This window comes from Lacerta agilis, chromosome 1 (genome assembly GCF_009819535.1).
Source record: "Lacerta agilis isolate rLacAgi1 chromosome 1, rLacAgi1.pri, whole genome shotgun sequence".
Taxonomy (NCBI): domain Eukaryota; kingdom Metazoa; phylum Chordata; class Lepidosauria; order Squamata; family Lacertidae; genus Lacerta; species Lacerta agilis.
The window spans coordinates 121,356,779-121,379,230 of record NC_046312.1 but is presented as its reverse complement, the minus strand read 5'-3'; the positions used below and the strand labels follow the sequence as shown (position 1 = coordinate 121,379,230).

Sequence of the window (22,452 nt, the reverse complement as noted above, 5' to 3'; positions counted from 1 at the left end):
TGTTTTGGAGAGAAAATATTCTTCAAGATTTTTTTTTGCATTCACTTTAGAGTAAACCTTTTAGAAATTCAGTATCGGAACTGATAATGGATGCTGTTTGTCAGTGGATGGACTCCATCAATGGAAGGATTCCAACAATGTTATCTAAAAACGAGGGGAAGGAAAACAATTTCTAAATCATGTTTTCAGCTTCAGCTATGAAATAATAAATGCAATCAAAGGATGAGACCCAACAAAGTAACACTTGGAAAGACCCATTGAAATAAATAGACTTAAGTAATGTTTGTGTGGACGGTACTCCTAGTGATCAAACTGACTAGGGTAACCTACGTCTCAGATTGGAGCCCATTTTCATATGAAAACAGTTGAGAACTGAACTAACCTCTATCTGCATAGAAGTTGCACTAGATGTAATGAAAGCTACGGTAGCAGTTCTTGCAGGCTCATCCCTGTAAATGTTATACAACAACTCTGCTCTTCGTACCCTATAGCTTCTGAATATATTAAGCCTTTTGTTCTGTGTTTCAGCTGATTACTCAGTTTAGTCATCCTGCAGCTAAATGGATATATGTACAGAAACAGCTTTATTTCTTTAAACATAGGTCAAATTTCCCTTTCTGCCCCTCCTTCATACTCAAACATGATAATTATCTTTTCCTATAGGTTCTTCAAAATTTTATATATATCTGAAAAAAATATTAATAGTAACTTGCTTAGTTTTCCAATGCATGGTCTGTTTATGAAAATATTAATTAATACAACACTTCTGTTGTTTGAGGTTGTCTCTTTCATCTTGACAATCCTTTATTCCAATTTTATAGAAGTAGTCCCACTGAGTGAATTGACCAAGGCTCCCCAGTATGTCCATTTCTGAGGTGAGACTTACTTAATCCAGGGTCTCCTAGGTTCCAATTCAAGCTGACATTTTGAGCAGACATTTCAAAGTGTGTATGTTCAAATAGGCTAGAAGTGTTGGTCAGATGTAAAACACAACCAAAGCAAAAGATTATTAAACAATGTGGTCCATTTGTGTTTGAAGGTTTAAATGTAACTTGTGAGCAACAATTGCAGATTGAGTTATACATGTTAAAATTCTAGCTATAAATATAATACTAGTCATAAATACCATACAAGAATTGATTAGCTGTGACTTCCAGTTTGCACACTGAAAGTTCTCTTCTGTGCCACTGTTTGGGGAAACTATGCATATGGTGTTGATTTTGCTGATACTGTAGTTCTTTTCCTAGCATTGAAATTATGTGGCAGTTTCGGCACATACTGGGTTTCACGCAACTCCAGTGAACCTGTAGTTTATAAATATTTATTTAAATAATTCTGGAACTTTGAATCGGGATATCTTAAGTATTCTGACCCGACCCCCCCCCCAAAAAAAATCTGTTCTGGGGGATTCTGTCAACCCTGGGGGTGATGCAGAGGGAGGGGGTTAAGTTCTGTTGCACAAGTGCTATTCCTTGCAAGTACATAGTTGCATAATCAGCCTTTGGACGAAGAACCACATAAGCTTGCATAATACAAGTCAAGTACAGTAGTATTAAGCACAGAATTAAACGTGGTGATGTAGTACCTCAAAACTGAGAGCTATAAGAAAAATCTAAGTATTGCTGAGATCCTATTGCATGCTGATGCAATTATAATATAAAAAGATAAAATGAGAGCCTATCCTCTAATTTAATATGGATATGTAAACATTCTTTTAAAAACTTGCATGAATGGTGTGTCATTGGATTGTCTCAGTCTACAACTACTTTGTGTTCATAGACGTTCATTGTATATACACAAAAGTGTGCATATACACATAAATATACATTCAAGCATGCACACTGCAAGTGTGTATATGTATATATTATGTTTGTGAAGTTATTGCATGGTACGTTTGTAGACAGATGAACTGCTTGTAAAACTTCATATATATATAAAACTTGAGACTCCACAAAGTGGAAAATTAGAAGTCAAAGTAAAATTTGGTGAGAACAAAGAACTGCTCTGTGTTCCATCTTAAAAGTTGCCAGGGGAAATATTTTCAAAATTGCCATGGGGGAAAACAACTCTCAGCTATTTGGTACCTCATTTCTGGTTGACTTTACCTACAACTTTTGCCTCATTTAATCTGTAAAAGAAATGGGAGAAACTGGCAGTGTTAAGAACCTGCATTAAGAGTCCCATTTTAACGAATAGTTCATGCAGTACAAGCTAAATCCAAGTTTAGGGTTTTGCTTTTTAAAGATGCTTACTTTTTATCAATGTGCTTAAACTGGTATCTAGAAGGTGCTGTGAAAGAGTGTTTTTTGTGTGTGTCAGGTTTTTTTGGAGCTAAAGGCAGGGAAACCCTGAATTTGATAAATGCTGAAATAAGTTTGCTCAGACACCGTTGTTTGCTATGTTTACTCTGCTAATAGTATCAAACATATGAAGATGCTCCTTTGTTTTTTTGCAGTTAAGGTTGGGTGCGGGGAGAGAACAAATCCTTTCTGTACTTTTGGCATTAAGCATCTTTCTCTTTACCCTTTAATACGGGGCAGAAATGCAAAACTTGTTTCAGTTTTTAACTGCCTTAATCTTAACAACCATGACCAGTACGACATCCCATAACTAATGCTGACCCACTTTCCCAAAGCAACATTCACTGTGCATTTAAAAGGTTTTTGTGGTTTAAATGTTGTTACATATTTTACAGCATTAGGATCTATGGAATATTTTGACAACTGCAACAGTTCAATGAAGTTGGTAATTTCTTCTTTTAATTATTTTTTCATTGAACAGATTTGGAGTTACACTTTTTTAAAAGCTTGTTTTTCTAATGCCTTTCAACACAATGCTTAACCTTTTTAGCGTATTTCTTAAATAGTCATTGACTATGGGTAGCAGTATTTTTACTTTATTGGTGCATAACTTTTGACACAACAGTGTGGTATTCTTTCAGCTGGTGATCATACGTGTATGACTGCACATCACTAGATGAGCTGGTGCGTGTGGCTTCACAGATTATCTGCAACACCCTAATCCACTTGTAGAATGGGAAATGAGGCTGGCTTTATGCATTTCATGAGTAGAATTCTGGTACATACAGGATTCAGGTTTTTTTTCCTTTCCCCTATATTAAACATAGTGCAAGTAATGTTTTTTGGATTGATTTGAGGTAGTGCTTTTAGATAACAGAACTAAATAACATATTAACCCGATGTTTCTGAGGCATTAAGTAATGCCTATTAATTTGTGACCATCTGTTTTTAAAATTTATTAAGTATATTTATAATAATAAAAAAATAAACTTACGCAATATGCATCCATCCATCCTGACGCTTAACAATAGATTCCCAGCCACATTTAGTTCTGGAGACAGTATGTTAGTAAAATGGTATTCACAACAAATCTCTTAGAAATTGCCTGTCAAGTTAGTCCTTTGGACACACAGATACAGTTGCTAGACTGTTGTTCAGGATAAGGACAATGCTCCTTTATCCTGTACCACCACATCCCCATCAAATATGGTAAATCTGCCTTGTTAAAAATACCCTACCTCCATAGCGGTTTATAGCTGTGTTTCCATAGTGTTTATTTTTAAAATTTTGAGCTGGCAACCAGAGAGATTCTTGAAAATAAGAGACTACATACAGAAAAAGACAGGACAGTTAAAAAAAAAAAAGTTTTGTTTTTTTGACAAAAGGAAATGCCCATTTTAAATATCCACGCATCAAGTATCTGTAGCAAGAACTTGATTCTGTGCCCACAACTCAGAGTAGAGTGAATGGAGATCTGTACAGAGAGGCTTTCCCTTTTGGGGTAGCAAGTTCTCTTTGCCCCCAATATAATTTACGCAGAGTAACAGCTTGGGCCAGGGCTCCTAGATATATACACCCAGGCATTGATGATTGCAGGCTTTACACTTGCTATATCATATAGCAAGCATGAAAACATAACAGTGTCAATTGTAGAATTGACTTTATATAGTTCCTTGAGTTTCTAAGCAAGGGTATAATGCTGAAATAGAGGCTGTGTCAAGGTAGAGGGAGAGAAGCATAAGGATTGTGCTTTGTCCTTTGAGTCCCACTGATGCTAAACTAGACATTTTAAAACGTTTGTCAATTAATAAAATCCAGGCATCTTTTGAACTACATTTGGACAGTATATCTGCTACTGCAATTTCTGTTATACTGGAATATGTTTACCTATAAAACTTTGGAATTAATGGCTGGGGTGTAAAGATGCTTATGCCTGCACCCAGGATTTCCCATGTGTGCATCAGGGCATCCTTGATACGTTCCCCAATTGCTGTTTGTGCTGTTTTGGAGTCATTTCCTAAGTTTTGACAGCAGCTTAACAAGTGGCAGAAGGGATGCACAAATGGAAATTCCCAGCAGGGCTCTTTGGTTATTGCTAGACTTTTTCATGCAGTTGCCCTTATAGCAGTGGTAACACTCATCTTCTACTCAATAGTTTACGTACAACCACCACTGGCCCCTAAATAAAATAGCACTGAACATTCTAGTATCCAGCATAATGTAAAATAAAATCTTGGACTACAAGAATGGAACATTTATGTATCCACTGATTACAATAAACTGTAAGTGAATTTCCATCGCACTAATTCATAATGGAGTAGAGCACCTAAAATAAAGCTAGCCTTATTCAATGTTCATCTCTGTTTCCTCACCTTAGTAATTTTCAAAAACTGAAACTTTCTGTAGTATTCTTAAGTTTGATATAAACAATTTAGTAATCTAACTAGGTATTTAGACTAATAAATAAAACAATAGTTTAATATTAAATATTTAAGTAGTTATAGATTATTATGAATTATTTTCTTTTAACTAAGTTAAATTAGAATTAAAACTTCTCTTGTATTAACAAACTTTGTAAATATGTCTTCTTTCCTTTCAGCAAGGAGCAAATAATGCTGAGAAATTTGACTATGTAAGTGAACCATCAAACCTTTTAAAAATTATTTCCCATAGTTGAGTTTGAAACTGCAGGGTAAGATTTTATTTTTGTATTTGCTCCCCCCCCCCCGCTTCATTTCTGATCTGTGAACTGGCATTCAGAGTCTAATTTAAGCAAAAGAAAAGAAAAGCCATAATCTTGCTCCTGTAGAATGAACTTGGGTTCTGAAAAACACCAAGCTATGATAAACTTTTCATAGTTGGTGCTTTCGAGAATCAGTTTCCTTCCTTTTTGTATTATTTTCAATTTCTGAAAGTCTACATTGCTGCTGAAGAAGGAACTTCAGTTCCAAAACATGCCAAACGTCAATAAACTTTAATAGTTGGTGAAAACAGCAACAACATTGAAACATCTACTGTATATTCTGGCGTATAAGACTACTTTTTAATCCAGGAAAATCTTCTCAAAAGTCGGGGGTCATCTTATACACCGGGTGGAGAATCTGCGGTTGAGTATATCTCAAACTCTATATTTTAACTGGAAAAGTTGGGGGTCATCTTATAATAATAATAATACTTTATTGCAGCTATAAGCTCATACATAAATAGACACGCAAATCATACCTGTCTTACAATCCATGCAAAAACAGCTAAAATAATTGCATTAAAATAAGAATCTTATACGCCGGAAAATATGGTAAGTATTGTTTGTGCAGCTTAACAGCCCAGTTCTCACAAAATGCTAAGCCATTGTTCAGCATTATAGGGACAATCCTTGGAGGCACACACTGCCCTTTCATCTTTGCCCTTACATTCTGAAAATATTGTGATGCTTGTTTAATAGGTGATGCAGTTCATGAATAAGATGGCTGGAAATGAATATGTTGGTTTCAGTAATGCCACGTAAGTATGTTTTTTAGTTAAAAAAATTTCCTCTTTACCCAGTTTCTTCTTACGTCTATACTTAGTTCTGTTATCATACGTTAAGTAATAAGTGCAGTGGAACCTCGGTTTTCAAATGTAATCCGGGAGACCGTTCGACTTCCGAAACGTTCGAAAACTGAGTCACAATGGGCAGTCGGCAATTTCAATGGAGAAAATTGAAAAAACCTCAGCGGAAGCCGTTCGATTCCCAAGGCACGTTCGAAAACGAAAGCAATTACTTCCAGGTTTTCGGTGTTCGAAAACTGAAACGTTCGGATTCCGAGACGCTCAAAAACCGAGGTTCCACTGTAGTTCAAACAAGTGTTGGTTTATTCAAATGGAGCATTATTTATGCTTGTCCTCACCAAACACTCCCTTTTCTGAGTCCTGTAGCACTTAAGGAAAAGAAGATGTGATTCCTGCAAAGGCCCAGGGAGGCAGTTTCTCCTTTGTAAGTTTGGCTTTTGGGGAAAGCACCAGCAGTGCCTCACTACTGTTGCCACCTCCAAAACTCCACTTCTTCCAAGCTCTCTTGAGAGAAGAAAATACCTTTCTTTTAGGATTTTTTTTTTGGGGGGGGGAGGGGGAAGCAGTAGCAGGGCATGCCCAACTGGAATACAAAAACTAGTTCTCTCCATTTTATTGTGGAGGGAAATGGGTGGTTTTTCTCCTGCAGAGTTGGATTTCTGGTGGAAAGTACCAGCACCCCCTTTTTACTTCCCTCTGCAATAACTGAGCAGAAAAGGAAAGAGACCACCACCACCCCTTTTCTCCACGACAAAGGCAGACAGTACTGTTCCTTTTTCCATCAGGTTTTGCTGGATGCAGCGGCTGGTGTTTTTTCTCAGCAGCTCAACTTGCCAGGAGGGAAAGCATTTTTGAGGATGAAAGGAGAAAGAGTTTTTGCCACGAGCAGAACATTTTGCGAAAGCACAGGGAGTGTTCACTGGACAGCAGAAGGACATTGCCACTGGCAAATAAGATTATGAAATCCTGATTAAAATACGCTCAGGATGCTTGGGGGGAAAAGGGGACATTCTAAAATTCCATTGCTTCATTGCCTTCGTTTCAGCCAACAAAAGTCAACCAGAATAAACAGTTCTTAAAAGCTGCTGAAAGATGTTTTGGCATTGGAGCATCTTCTACAGAAAGAGCTGGATTGCCTTAGTTCAGCCATCCCTGAGTGAATGCTTCTCTGTGTCTTTTGCAGTCTATACTTGACTCATGATGTTATGTGGTCTGGCTCAAGCAACAGACTGCGTTGGAGATGCTCAAACTGAACTGTTAATAGCTTTGTAAAAGTTACTGAGGGAGGTAGCACCTTGAACTGTGTTCCAAAAGCAATATGAAGCCAGTGCAGATTCTAGAGTGCTGATAGAATTGGCATCCATTGATGGCTTGCCAGGAAGCAGCCTGCTGTACCAGTTAAAGCCTGGTCTAGCTTCAAAGTTCATAGAAAGATGCATGATCAGAGTTGGAAAGGAACATGAGGGCCATTTAGTCCAACGCCCGGCAACGCTGGAATCTTTTGCCCAACATGGGACTCAAACCCACAACCCTGAGATTAAGAGTCTCATGCTCTACCCACTGAGCTACATTATATGGGAACTGCAGGTAGCCACTCCTTTGCTCATCCAATATATGCAATGAAACACAATCATGGAATACTTCTTGTTTAGAAATTGTTTGTTTTTTGCTGTAAAACTAAGAATTGCTTGTTGCATCTTTAAAACTTCCCCTTTCCTGGGAGTGGGCCCCATTGCACTTAGTACAAGTTACTTCTGTGTAGACATGTATAGATTTGCACTGACCGTATTTTACGACCCTTTCTAGTTTCCTTATTTAATAATTTGCAGTTTTACTGAAAATTTATTCAAATTGGACAATGGAGAAATGCTCAATAGGCAGCCTTTGTTGTTGTTTTGGCCAGTAATGCCCTATGACACTAATTTGTTTTTAAACTAAGTTTAAACTAAGCTTGTATCTTGCTAAACCTGTAGATTGGGTAGCTAACATTTTTTGCGCCAGTGGGCAGGCACATTTGGAATTTTTTGAATTTCCTGGGGGCTGCCACATCCAAAAGGACAGAAAAGACAGGGCCACAAAAAGGCACAGGCGTGCTCCCCCCCCCCTCCACATCAGTGGAGAAAAGTCATGTACACCAACCATCACTATGCTCAGTGATCTCATATGCATTGTGGCTTTTTAAGGGATTAAAGACGAAGACCTTTCACAGACACCACAGGAGAGGCACCCATGAGTCGGCAACCCTTTATGTAGCCACTTATGCCTCTCTCTTAAAGAAGGTAGCAGAACTATCAATATTAACAAAATGTCATCAGCATACAGAAATTAATTCTGTCTTGCTAAATAAATATTACGGTGTTTTTTTAAAAAAGTTGTATCCTAGTCAGAAGCTTTCAGTACTGTTAATGAGTGTCGTGGTCTTAAGGTGCATTTTCGTATTTCCTCACACTAGGTTCCAGTCTGAAAGAGAGAGTGGAGATCGAAACTTTGCAATAGGTTACTATCTGAAAGAAAAAAAGGTATGTTGGAGGATTACATAGCCACCAATTTCTTAACTTTTCAGGCTATGTACTAAGCAAACTACCACAGAACAGCCTTTCAAATACAGTCAAACCTCGGTTGTCAAACGTAATTTGTTCCGGAAGACAGTTCGACAACCGAGGATCAAAGGGCCGTCGGCGAAGTCAATGGAGAAAAAAAGAAGGAAAAAAACTCTCTGGAAGCCATTCAGCTTCCGAAAATTGTTCAAAAACAGGAGCACTTACTTCCAGGTTTTCAGCATTTGGGAGCAAAACGTTCCAAAATGGAGGCGTTCCGGAGCCAAGGTTTGGCTATATGCATAATGAGTATAGGATATAACGGTGATTCACCAAAGGGTGCATGCAAAGTAAGGCAGCAGTTTCTGCTGTCTGGAAGCACACTTAACAGACTTGTTTATTTGTATGCCACTTTTCCACAAGATGGTATCCAAAGTGCCTCTTGCATATCTGATAAATAGCAATAAATATAAGTCACTTGCACTTCCACATTCTTGTCAGACGTACCTATTCCTCTACAAATATGAAGTCACAAAAAGCCCATTCTGTCAGCAGAAACTACCTCTAATTGGCTTTTGGCTGTGATGTCATGATACCACCTCCATATCTGTGAAACCTCATGGCCTAGCTTGTGTACTAAAATTCTCTGCTATTTTTTCTAGTGTTTTCCAGAAGGCACAGATATGGTTGGCATATTGGACTTCTACTTCCAGGTAATTATCTGAACTTCATGTCTAAAAACCTGAAAGGGAAATGTAAAAAGCTGCAGAAATAATTGGGCGAGTGTAACATTGACAAAAATCTCAAAACTGGGATCAACAGTTAACTATACTGCAATACTTAACTAACTTACTTTTACATATTTCATAAAGACAATACTGTAAAAATGCTGTACCCCAATATCAGATGCTATCAAAATATCTTTAAATTGATATTGTAGCTTTAGTCTATGGAAGTTAGAGTAAGTTATCTTAGCAGTGGATTCCTATTACAGTGGTACCTCAGGTTACAAACAGCCTAGCCAACAAACTTTTTGGATTACAAACACTTCAAAACCGGAAATGAGTGTTCCAGTTTGTGTATTTTTTTTTTTTAAGATTGCGAACGTACTCTGGGTGGGTGTGCACTTCCATTTTGTTGGCACGGCCTTCCCTTGCTCAGCGCATTGGCGGCAGCAAATGAGGGAGTTGGCTGCAGCCCAGAGCAGCGTGCCACAAGCGTGCCACAAGCCCCACGCTTTGCCTACAGCTTCCTCCAGATCGCCCCGGTTGCCAGAGCTGGGCTACCTGCTTCCGTTGCTATCCTGCCTGGAGCCCAAAGAGCCGCACACGTACCATTCCGTTTGCCTGCAGTCGGCGCTTCCACAGCAGAGGGACCCAGAAGTGGAGAAGGGGGTCGCTGCAGCATCCATCCTGTGGAAGCGCCGACTGCAGGCAAATGGATTGGCAGGCACGTGGCTCTTTGGCTTTCCTCCCTAATCTGCTGCCAGCTCATTCCATATGCTGCAGTCTATAGCTGGATCTAGTTTTTGTAAGGCAGTCTTTTAATCTATTTGCTTACACAGTATACCACTTACGTGTAATAGTTTGTAACTGTTCCTTCTCTCACTCCCCACCTTTCTTAAGCTGTGTTCCATAGAAGTGACTTGCGAATCGGCCAGTGTAATGGCAGCGACATTGGCTAATGGAGGGTTTTGCCCAATCACTGGTGAGAGGGTACTGAGCCCAGAAGCTGTTCGGAACACTCTAAGTTTAATGCACTCCTGTGGCATGTATGACTTCTCAGGACAGTTTGCCTTCCACGTAAGTAGCATTTTCAAACTAGCATTTAGTAGACGCGCCAATAGGAAACATTTAGGCTAAGCGGTGTCATTCACTCTCTAAAGTAGCAATTTTAAGCTTTTACTTAATGCTATTTTATCTAAAATGTTTATATGCTGCCTTCCATCAAAACTGATTCAGTTTATAACAATATAAAGTGACAAGACACAAAGTTGAAAATACAACTCAATAAAACAAAGCTAACGGTAAAAGCTGTAGTTCAAATAGCAAATAAATAAATAAATAACCCAGCAGAACGTTATTTAAATAAATAAAATCAGTAGGTGAGAACAAAAGGTTTAGCGAAGTTGACACCAAGCAAGCATCCATGGAGAGGTCATTACATACCTGGTTGACAGCTGCTTCACTTCTGATAGCAGGTGCACTCTGACAAGGGTGTTTGAATTAGAGTATGGGGACACTGATAATGAATCTCAAACTGTTTAGGACTTTGCCTGTTTGTTTCAGGGTCCAATTCTATTGGTGAAATTCTTTTAAAAGCAAGTGTGATCGTGGTCTTAATGAACTGTTCTAGTTGATCTCCTGAATTGAAGCTTCCAATGAGTCTTTGGAGACAGGTGCACATGTAACAACACACTGCAGTAGCTCAACTAGGAGGTTATGGCAGCCTGGATAACCATAGTGAGACTGTCCCTATCCAGCAGTGGTCACAGCTGCAGCTAGTGAAAGGCTCTTCATCTTTTGGAGGCCCAAGCTGTCTCTGTGATAATGGCAAACTCCGAGCTTACCTGTATGAGTGCACCAACTAAATAATACCTGGGACATGAGTTGACACCAATAAGTCGATCCTAAAAAGCTGTCCTCAGGACTACTTCAGTTATGGATAACCACCGAACATTTAAGTTCTGATATCTTTTTAAGTCCTTAAATTTTAAATATATTTTAAATCCTTAAATGTAAGCCTCCCTGTTGTTCCCTTTAATCTAGGTTGGTCTTCCTGCAAAATCAGGGGTTGCTGGTGGCATTCTGCTGGTTGTTCCCAATGTTATGGGCATGATGTGCTGGTCCCCTCCTCTGGACAAGATGGGCAACAGCGTTAAGGGGATACACTTTTGTCACGTAAGCAGCAAGCCTTGTCACTTGCATATTTTCTTTGGTTTGCGTCAGGATTTTAGTAGACTTGCCATTTTCATGCCCACCTCAGATTTTGTCATAATCTAACAGATGGGCAGGCAAAGCTGTACTTGCTCTGCAGAATTAGTTTTTGCAAGTGCTTGGAAAATGTCATCTGGAAAAACCTTTTTCAGATTCCAACATGAACAGTGGTTCCTGTTAGGGCTGAGCCAGATACTAAGGCAAGTACATTATTTCAATGTGAAAGAAGATATTCAGGGCTCCCAGAGGTTTGCCAGAGCCACACCCGTCTCATCTGGCTTGTTACTGTTCCTTGCCCCATTTGGCTGCAATTTTCATGGTATTTTCAGAAAATAGCCAACTACAGGTACCTGTCTTCTGAATAATAGAGCTCCAAAAAGCAACTGGCCAGTGTTGTATCATGATGCCACTGAGGCTACCTGTTAAACAAAAATGATGCTAAATCTGCAGCTTTCAGCTGCAGCTGCAAAGAGGGAGTACATTTTGCAGGTGAAAAAAGTCTTCCAAAATGCACTTCTCTGTTTCAGTCTAGTAGTTCACATATTGTTGGCTGCCAAAAATGCTGGTTCTTTGTTTTCTATTCACCTACGAATGCATAAGTTTCAACAGTATTTCAAACCAATTTTAGATTATTATTGTTTTTTTGCAAAATTCGTATCAGCAAGTGAGCTTTTCTAATGGGCTCCAGTTAGCTATGTAATCGGATAATAGCAGACTAGATGTGTAAAGCATAGAAACCTATAAACTTTGTTGGTTTGCATATAGAACATTGTGGTGTTCTGACCATTGCAGGAACTGGTATCTTTGTGCAATTTCCATAATTACGATAATTTGAGGCACTTTGCAAAGAAGCTTGATCCTCGCAGGGAAGGTGGCGATCAGCGGGTAAGTAGGAAAGGTATTTCAGGTTATTAGTGTGTATTGTGTATTTACTAGGTTTCTCCTTTTCCGAAATAAGGTTGCTCAATGACATGTATTGCATCAGTATGTAAATTCTAATGGTTCAAGTTCAGTTTACCTAATTGCCATAACTGGAGCTTAGTGCCAGCTGTTGTGTTTTTGCCATTTTGCCTACTCTGTTAGTAACTTGGCACCTAGTAGCACACTAGATTTTGCTTTTAGCATACCTTGGTTTGGTTTAGTATATTCAGGCGAGCCTCAAGCAAGGCTGTCATTTATAGAAAGATCTAAAGTCATCTTGGGCCAATTAACTATGGAGCAACATTGGCATGCCTTCCAAAGTACAGTGGTACCTCAGTTTTCGAGTGTCTCAGAAACTGAACATTTCAATTTTCGGACACCGAAAACCCAGAAATGAATGCTTCCGTTTTCAAACGCGCCTCGGAAGTCGAACGGCTTCCAAGGCACGTTTCTTAATTTTCTCAATTGAATTTGCCGACCGCCCCTTGCCACCTCGGTTGTCAAACATTTTGGAAGTTGAACAGTCTTCCGGAATGGGTTACGTTCGACAACCGAGGTTCCACTGTATAGTCAAGTCTCCGTGTACATGTTTGCAGTCTAGATGTGGAAAAACCCCTTTGTTATTCTTGGTGCTCAGGGTAGCAGTTGTGAACTGCCTTTTGCAGTGTCTGGTGCTCTGTTGGTTGCATTAAGAACTGCTTGAAAAAGGAAGGAAGCTTCCCATTTAGTTTTTCTCCTAACTATACCGGATGGCTTGGGGAGATGCTTATGCAATCTTCCTCTTCTGGCTATAGCTATTAGGTCTCACAGAGTACTTTGGGGGCACAGTTTTGATATTGGGGGGGGGAGGGACTATGATTTTTGGCCAGGTCAAACAGACCCACGGCTGGGATCGCCATGCTGTTGTGGGAATGACCCCCTGCCCACCTGCAGCTCCAAGGTCAGGGGAGCAACAGTGTGTGAAGCCTTGTGGGGAGGGGATAAGGGAACCCCTGAATCCCAAGAATTCTGAATATCACCAACTTCCCACATAGTGAATGAAGCTGGTTGGAGGAGTGGCTCTTGCCTTCCCCCCGCCTCCAATTCTGCATTGCAGAAATCCCCTTAACTGTCTCAAAACTGAATGCATAACCATGTCAAAAGCTAGTGGAAAGTCAGTGCTAACAGCTGGCTTAACGCTAATTGCTAAATATCAATAATTCTAGAATGTTTTTCCCCCCACCGGTAATCTAATAAATAATGTGTGTTGCTTGAACAACTAGCATTCCTATGGACCAATGGACTATGAGAGCCTTCAGCACGAACTTGCATTAAAAGAGACTGTGTGGAAAAAAGTGTCACCCGAGGCAAACGAGGACATCTCCACTACTGTAGTGTATAGAATGGAAGGTCGAGGAGAGCAAAACTAAAGAAATGGGCTCTAGTTTCAGAGAGTTGGTTTTCATCTTTAAACATGCTCCCGTTTCTCTAGATCACGCAGTTCCAGAGAAGCTAGTTTTGTTTTCAGTGTTTTGTAATTAACTGCTCCGAGATACCAAAGATTAGTGTCTGGTTTTATGCAGATTCCTTTTAATCGCTTTTTCAGAAAGCAAGCAGAAATAAAGCACGAAAATGTGTGTGGCCTACACTTGCAATTGTATCATGCTTAAGGAATAAATTCAAAAGGGAATTTCATGGGATATTTAAAAAAAAAATACAGAAAATTTGCAATGCAGCAAAACACAAAGGTATATTGGTTACAAAAGAAAATTGATGTAGAAAAAATAATACCCGAATCATATATTTTTTATAAGTGGATAAATTTTACTGCTGTCACAATTTGCTTGGATTTTAACAGACTGTTAAACAAATCCTCTGTTAGATTTCTCTCTCTGTGTGTCTTTTAGTATCTTAATCCTAAACATTTGGAAGCAGGTTCATTTGCTTTCAGTTCAAGCAAATATATGCAAAGTCATTCATTCAACTTGTGCAACATTGGAAAAGGCTGAAAATGAATGAAGGTGATAGGATTCTTTTTATCAGTCGTTATGTAACAATATGTAGAAACCTAGTTTAAACAACTCTTAAATATATTGAAATACATTAGTTCAAGTTAATCTTCTAATAGCAGCATATTAGGAAACCATGCTTGCGTTGTGCCTTTGAGTTCTGAAAAATGATAGAACCAATGGTTGGGAGACACATACTCTGTATATATTATAATATATATATTGTATTACTCTAGAGTACCAGAAATATCCCAGAAATAAATAACAATAGGGGCAGTAAGAAAGAAGGCGTTTCACATTAGAGAGCCCTTTAACATACGGAGGCATTGATTTTCTGCCGTTCGCTGAAAGTGGTATTAAGTGCTTTTCAGAACCTCCAGTTTTAACATAGCAAGGAGAAGGAGCCTTGTGGTAGTCTACACATTTTTACATGCAGAAGGTGGCCAGTTTCAAATCTTGGCACCTCCAGGTAGATCTGGAGATTTTGTATGAAACTCCTAGAGACCTGTTGCCAGTCAATGTAAAGTTTGGCTGTAGTGAGGTGGATGAGCTGGTGGTCTGACTTCGTATAAGTCTACTTCCTATGTTTCCCCTTGGCCAATATCTTCTTAGAGTGTCTACTCACAGGAAATTTACATTCAACAAATGTCCTTTCTAGTGTTAATTAAAAGCTTCCTGTTCAGAAGCTCAACCTGCTTCATTGCTTCTGTGGTCCTTGTGGCTGAAAGAGCAGTGATGAATTACCCCTTATTTAGTCACCTTCTGTTTCTGGTGTGTGTCAATTTTAAGTCAGTGCTGCTTCACTATAATGAAATAAAAGAGGGGATAAAAAGTAATAATGGAAAGCAACACCTCTTTCTTCCCTCACCCCCTTTTGTGGGGGACAGAAGTGCAGTCAGTGACATTGCTGTGCTTTCTGTGAAAAGAGAGGGGGTCAGGGGTCAGCAGTTTGTGAGTGCACCAGTTCCAGTACAGAATTGGTTCTGGCAACGTACCTGAAAACACTAACCTCACCACCACCTCTCCCTCCCAGTAAATACAACAGTGGTCCTGAGAGGAGATTAGGTATCCAGCACTACCTCTCCCTTAAATAAAAGGGGGGGCGGTGGAAGGATTAAATAAAGGGCAGTTTATCCCCACCTGCTGACTTGGGGAAGCAATAAAACGGTCTGAACCTGCAAACAGGAAGCTTTCACGTGAAAGGTACAGTTCCCCTAAGAAGTCCTAATAGTGAATTGCTAGTACACAACTGACAGGATGTTGCTGCAATTGCATTTTACAGCAAAAAACCCACAACAAATCAGGTCTGGAAAAAGCACAGAAGGATAACACAAAACACTAGATTGCAATGATTTAACAACAGCGTTGTGCCGATTCCTTGCAAAAATTGAAAGAACAAGAGACGTCCACCCCAGAGGAAAGGGTTAGTGTGGAAGCAACCTACATCTTTGATCTAGAACCAGCCATGAAGAAAGTAGACCATGATCCACTTAGCGCCCTTGGGCTACTGGGATTCCTGAAAAGAATGCTGGATTAAGTGGATGAGAGTCTGATTTTGTACGGTACTTCTCAATGTAATCACTGGCTAATTTTTTAATGCACATTGATTATTCCTAAACTGCTAGGAGATGTGGAGTATGAAGGTCTGTCTTTGTGAGTTTAAAACATGTTGGTGAATCACACAAGAGTGAAATAATGCTATCCCTGTCCTAGATAAGGGACATTCAAACCTTTGTGTGGGAATGGAGGGCAAGGAAACGAGGCGGCATCTGTAATTAAGGGATGGGTGTTCGTGTATCTGCCATCCTCTTGAATAAATTAGGAGGCCCCTGCAGTTTTCTGAACATGAAATCTTCTCTAAAAGAGGAGAGAGTTGCAATCTGAAGACCCACCACCAGTTGATCCCAAGGAAGGAAAATATCCAGACAACCCCTCAGACAAACATGGGTGTCTTCATTGTATGGGAGATGTGTGCGATGACTGATGAACCTGAGCAGCAATAAAGAGGACCATGCACTAAGCCAGGGATGTGCTCATAAAGCATTAGAAAGAAGGAGCACAGGAGATGTAATAAACCAAAACCAAAAAGCATGCAAAAATTCTATGGGGTCTGGAATGATAAATCAGCACAACTGTTGGGAGAGTGGAATGTGGCACTCAGAGTCTCCTGTATTGTTGTGATTGGGATGACCTGAATAATTGTATTTGGATTGGAAGGTGTTGTGGTGCAGGCTCATCACCTTCCTATTGGTAGGGTGGCCTATTGAAGACAATCTGGTATCTTCAGCTGGTGCAAAATTCAGCCACTAGAATGTTTGTAGGGGCTAGGCAGTTCATTATACCAATTTTACATTGGTTATCCATTTGTTTTGAAGAAGAGGAGGAGTTTGGATTTGATATCCCACTTTGTCACTACCCGAAGGAGTCTCAAAGTGGCTAACATTCTCCTTTCCCTTCCCCCCCACAACAAACACTCTGTGAGGTGAGTGGGGCTGAGAGACTTCAAAGAAGTGTGACTAGCCCAAGGTCACCCAGCAGCTGCATGTGGAGGAGCGGAGACGCGAACCCAGTTCCCCAGATTATGAGTCTACCGCTCTTAACCACTACACCACACTGGCTTAGTTTAAATGTTATTTGAAGGACCTCCTATATCTTATATGAATCTCCCTGGGTCCTAAGACTGATCTCACAGGTCCTGCTTCCTGGCCTACCACTAAGCCTGATCAAGGTCAGTGAGTATCAGGGACAAGGCCTTGTCAGTAGCGGTCCCCGTATTTAAATAATTCCCTTTCCCGATAATTCTGCTTGGCTCCTTCCCTTGAGGCCTTTAAGCAAACTCTGATGGTGTTTTTTATACTGCTGGGCTTCTTGATTACCCCCTATATTGCTGGCTGCCTATAATTTTATTTTCTGCTGTTTTGTTATGGTTTTGTTTTTGTTTTTTGCATTCAGCTGTTTCGTTTTTACACGTCTGCTATAAGCTGCCTTATGATGGCTTGCCCTAAAACGGAGAGTGGCAATTAATAATAATAATAATAATTAATAATAATAATAATAATAATAATAATAATAATAATAATAATAATAATATAACAACAATTCTGTCCTCTAAATTTCTGTGCCGCTGGATGCTTCCTGAGGAGAGAGGATGAAGCATGGACTTGTGTTAGCCTTTGTCATCCTCCACTCCTGAGCATATTTTCCTCCCTGTGTTTCCTTGGGGATACTGGCCTCACACTTTCAGAAAGTTGAGCCTACACAAGATTTAGCCTGGAGGATGGCTCATGGGAGACCATTAAAACATTAATTTATGTGGTATGGAAAGTGATGCTCAGAGAATGGGTTTCAGCTTCTTTGAAGTACATATTGTGATGGAGGTACTGCTTCCCTGACCCATCAGTGCTGTTACGACTTGTCTGGGCTGTTGGTTTTAGTTAATTACAAAATATTTGCTGGCGTCCTTTTGGTGTCCTTCGCATGCCCCTATAATTTGTTCAATGTGTTTAAGATAAAGGCAATTTAAACTCTTTCCTTTACTAACGTATGGTTGTACCCCACAAAGTTGTCCTGTCCGTGCAATAATTTCTGATTGTGCAATGAAAGTTCTCCTCCCTCTCCTCTCTGCAATACTCCAGAGTTTGGAGGGGGGGATGACATAGGAAGAGAGAAGGGACTTGTGCAATTGAGATGACTTTGGATTCAATCCATAATGCCTAGACCAATATGAATGAGCAACCTCAACTATCCAAAACCTTTCAGACATGCCTCACTGCTGTGTGCATGAGCTGAAACAAGCTCAAGCCTCAGGTTTGTGTGTTCTCCTCTACAGCATTTAATTTCACTTTCTATTAATCCTGGCTTGTCATAAAGTATAAAATGGAGACTTTGATTTAAATTGTTTAAACTCTGGCTGGCTAAACCAGCTGCTTTGCTTTGACCAGCATTCATTATTTGAAATTTATTTCTGATTTGTATGCAATGACAATCCTAGTATTCACAGAAGGTGAAACAAAATAAGCCATGTGAGCATCTCTGCAACAGAAAATGTGATATGAATGAACATTCCGGCGAATGTAGGTTTTGCATTCAAGTTAAACACCATCTGAAGCACCTCGCGTATGAAAATGCTCTATATGACCTTAAGAAAAAGGATGTGAACTCAGCTTATTAGTGGGTCTGGTTAAACTGAGCAGTGGCTACATTCCAGTGGGGAATTTGTCAGATGAGCAAGACCATGAATATGTTATTAAAAGCTGATAGAATATTAGCATGCTTTTGTCTAAATATTCTTAATAAAGCTTAATGTGCATTTGTGTTCACGGCAATAACAGTTCTTGATATTCAAGCATTTTACTTGTCGTATTTCTTTCCCCTTTTTTGTTGGCATCATTAATGCTCCTTTGGAAATGTAAATGCATTTCGATTTTGCTTTGGCATGTGTTGTATCCTTTTGCTTCAGTTGAAGTGTTATGTCATGTGTCCCATTTTTTTCATTTGCATTGTATGCTATTTATGTATCTCCAGCACACACACTTTTGTATTATAATAAATTTTATTTTGAGATGCTCAGTTTGTATTTTTTTTGTTCCTTTTCAATAGCAACTAGATCCATGATTTGAAACTAGGAATAAAAAAACACACTTTCCATAATCTCCTGTGTTTAAATCAAAATAGCATTCTGTAGAAATTTGAAGTATTGAGAGTTCAGTATAAGCTCTAGCCAGCTTTTAGTTCCATTTTAAAGTTGTAATTTTAACTTTTTTTTGCATATCAGCTCGTGTTCGTTTTCTAGTCCTGCAATTTTTATTAGAACCACATTATATTTGGTGTGGTGTTTTGTGAACATGTTGGCTTGGATCCAAACGGCGGCATGCCATATTTGCTGCCACCACCCACATTTCTGATGCAGACCATTGTGCTAACTGAAAAAGCACTCCCTAAGTGTTTGAAAAATCTTTGGTTTGGGGTGGTGGTGGGTGAAAGGCTAGTTAGGACCAGTTGGAAAAAATAGGTGATTCTCACCTCCTCCCTGCAAATTATCAGAAATGCCATACATTCATGCACTGGGCACTTTGGATTATGTAATTAATATAATGATGCTTACTTACTAGGTCATACGGTTTTGAGCTTAAGCAAGTGTCTCATTAGTCTAATACCTTATGTTATATCCTTAACAAGCTGTATGCTTGTGTAGGCAAGAACTGATCACACCGATGAACATTTCCTTTGCTATTTCTTATCAAAGCAGCTCCCAACAGCCAACAAATTTGCCTTTTAGGCAGGGAGGGCTGCTGTGCAAAACAATTTTTAAGAAGCTTTTCTACCTTTATGCCTGTACATACGTGCACATAATTCTGTGGATTGTGACACCAATTGAGAATTTAATTTTATTTGTAGTTCACTGAAATCATTGGCCACGATTAGACGCAGTTAACTGCATTCAAAAATGACTAGTTTCTCCTGGATTTAATCTTGTGCACCTTGCTGCATCTTTATAGATTTGTTTATTGTGACTAACTACTAATAATGCAAAATGTATAGAGTGGAATGGAAGCCAAAGAGAAAAGGAAATGGCAGGAAAATACAATTAAGGCAAAAGAACATGCACACTTCTTGGAAAGACAATTGTTTGTGCTTTCCCCCGAGGTCTTGCTAATTCATGCCATTGAGATTCCAATTCTATACCCACTTACTAGGGAATAAGCCCCGCTGAAGTCTGTAGGACTTATTGCTGAGTAAACATGTATAGTCATACCTTGGAAGTCAAACGGAATCTGTTCCGGAAGTCTGTTCGACTTCCCAAATATTCGCAAACCAAATTGCAGCTTCTGGTAATCAGAAGCCGCGGAAACACCGTCGGACGTTTGGGTTCCAAAAGAACATTTGCAAACCGGAACACTCACTTCGGGTTTGTGGCGTTTGGGGACGAAATCGTACGAATTCCAGGGCGTTCGGCAACCAAGGTACGACTGTTATAGGATTGTGCTATAACATAAGACACACAGTGTGTGACACTTGGTTGTATTTATTTTTAATTATTTTACAGAGCAACATTAAAACCTCTGTATGTGGTTTTAATAACGAGCAGTTTATCTGAAATAATTATTAAATCTAAAGTCTCTTACCAGTAAGTGTCAGATTATCATATACAAAAAAGTAGCCTTCAAACTTTGTGTCCCATCTATTGGGGATCCAAAATCAGTAGAGGGGAAACGCAGTTTGCTACGTGACTCATATTCTCTGCAGGGAGGAATTCACTGTACCATTATTTGAAGTACTTGTAGATTTGGTGATTGAAAGTGTCCTGCGAAACTTGCCAGGTAAACAAAACTCAACCTGTCACTGTTTGGGTGCTAGTGGATCTGTATAAAGAACCAGAATATAAGAACCAAATGGACTGATCTCTGTGGTTGGGGTGATCCCAAATCCACAGGCTTCCCTCCTCCCTTAAACGATGGGAACAGCTTTGTCATGCAGATCCCCTCTGCGTCCGAATCTGGTCCACAAACTGTGTATACTTCAGGTAATAAAGACGCTTGCCAGGTGCTCCTGTCCATTCCTCCTTTCATGCTAGCTTCCTTAGGAGGATGCCGAAAGCTCACTTTCCTTATTTAAGGTTAATTATTATCAAAGGCATATGTAAGGCACAAGCAGGAGAAACTAAAGTCCAAACAGCATTAAATCATCTCAAATCCTAGTACTCCAGCTTAACTCGAACATAGATTTATGGCATACTAAACTAGGTAATCCTTTGCTTGTCATGCAACATCTATTTTTATATTCTGTTCTCTATATCTGCACCTGAGAAATGAAGGTTGCTTCCCAATATTCTTGCCCTGCTTTTGAGCAATATCCTTTAAAAAATATATTGCCACATTTGCTTGGTATTTTAAAAGTTTGTTGTGGCTGTTAGAACTGCGAAGCCAACTTTGCGCCTTGCAGAAAAGAAGAAAGAGAATCATAGAGTTGGAAGGGAACCCAAGGGTCATCCAGTCCAACCCCCTGCAATGCAGGAGTCTCTTGCCCAACGAGGGGCTCAAACCCACGACCCTGAGATTAAGAGTCTCACGCTCTCCCGACTGAGCTAACACTCAGTATAGTACTTCACCTGATCATCTTCACACTAAATTCATTCTTATCCCTTGAGTGTATTATTTCAAGGCAGATTTAATCCTTGTACCTGACAATTGAGGTTAGTGAGCATTATTTTTGAGTCGATATGCAGTACTCACGTTTCAACTGATTCTCTGAAGTTTGCGGATACAAGGTTTATTACTTTTTTCATCCCTGAAACATCCAGCTGCAGACTAATATTGCACAAACAGTTGTTCTCGATCTCTTAGCGCAGATACCTATGTGGACTGGGCAACTGGTTAAAAACTGAGTAGTTTGGAAGGCTTTCATTTCATATTTGTCAACAAAACCCAGATTACAAAACCCACACTAGTGTAAAGAAACAAACATGGTATGCAGAATCATTATACTTGAATGGTGAATTAAAACAAAGATTTGGACATTATTTCCATCAACATTAAGTTAAAACATTTCTGCTTTTTGCCACTTTTTAAAGACAAGCATCCAATCATTCATTTTATTTCACAGATTCTTGCAGCAAAATAAATTTGATATTTCATGGTTCAGTTAGACCTTTTCACACAATTCTGTAGCAATACTACAGGTTCCATTACAATCACTCCTGTTATATGTTGTCCCTTAGTAAAGTCTGTTTGACATCCATGAATATATTTAAGAGTTTTAATTCAGCTGTCAAGATGTCCATAACTTTGAAAATCTGATGCACAGATCTCGAACAACGCAAGTCTGGCATGGTACGGTTTTCTCCAGTTATAAATCTGTGTTCCTTCCCATGCAAACAGGTAAGATGCCTGTCCTCGTAACTTTAATTATACTATTGGTTAAAGGATTGAATAAAACAGTCAAGCAGGCTATATACAGTTTGGATGAAAGTCCAGCCAATCTCAGAGATGTACCACTTTAAATTTCAAAGTAGCTAAATTGATTTCATCTTTTATAACTGGTGGCTTCAAAAGTTATTATCGTGCATTGAGAACATCTAGGGGTTTTCAACTGATCCCCAAATGCTGAAATCTGGTTTCTTAAAATATTATACAAAAGCAAAAAACGAAACAAAAGTTGCCTTTTTCTACTGGGCTCTCACCTTGCTTTTGAACAGGTTTTCAAATACTGTTTCTTAGTGGTG

The 22,452-nt window shown here is 39.4% G+C and overlaps 1 protein-coding gene across 5 annotated transcripts in view; it reads left to right on the top strand.

Moving 5' to 3' along the window:
- The window catches only part of GLS (glutaminase), a 75,581-nt gene that overhangs the window by 24,993 nt on the left and 28,136 nt on the right, over positions 1-22,452 (top strand). Inside the window, exons 3-10 of one of the 5 annotated variants that reach the window (XM_033169077.1) lie at positions 2,696-2,745; positions 4,900-4,932; positions 5,743-5,801; positions 8,302-8,368; positions 9,049-9,099; positions 10,012-10,188; positions 11,155-11,286; positions 12,115-12,207. In XM_033169077.1, the coding sequence (XP_033024968.1) occupies positions 2,696-2,745; positions 4,900-4,932; positions 5,743-5,801; positions 8,302-8,368; positions 9,049-9,099; positions 10,012-10,188; positions 11,155-11,286; positions 12,115-12,207 (662 nt within the window). The other 4 variants (XM_033169068.1, XM_033169087.1, XM_033169096.1 and 1 more) reach the window with 4 other exon arrangements.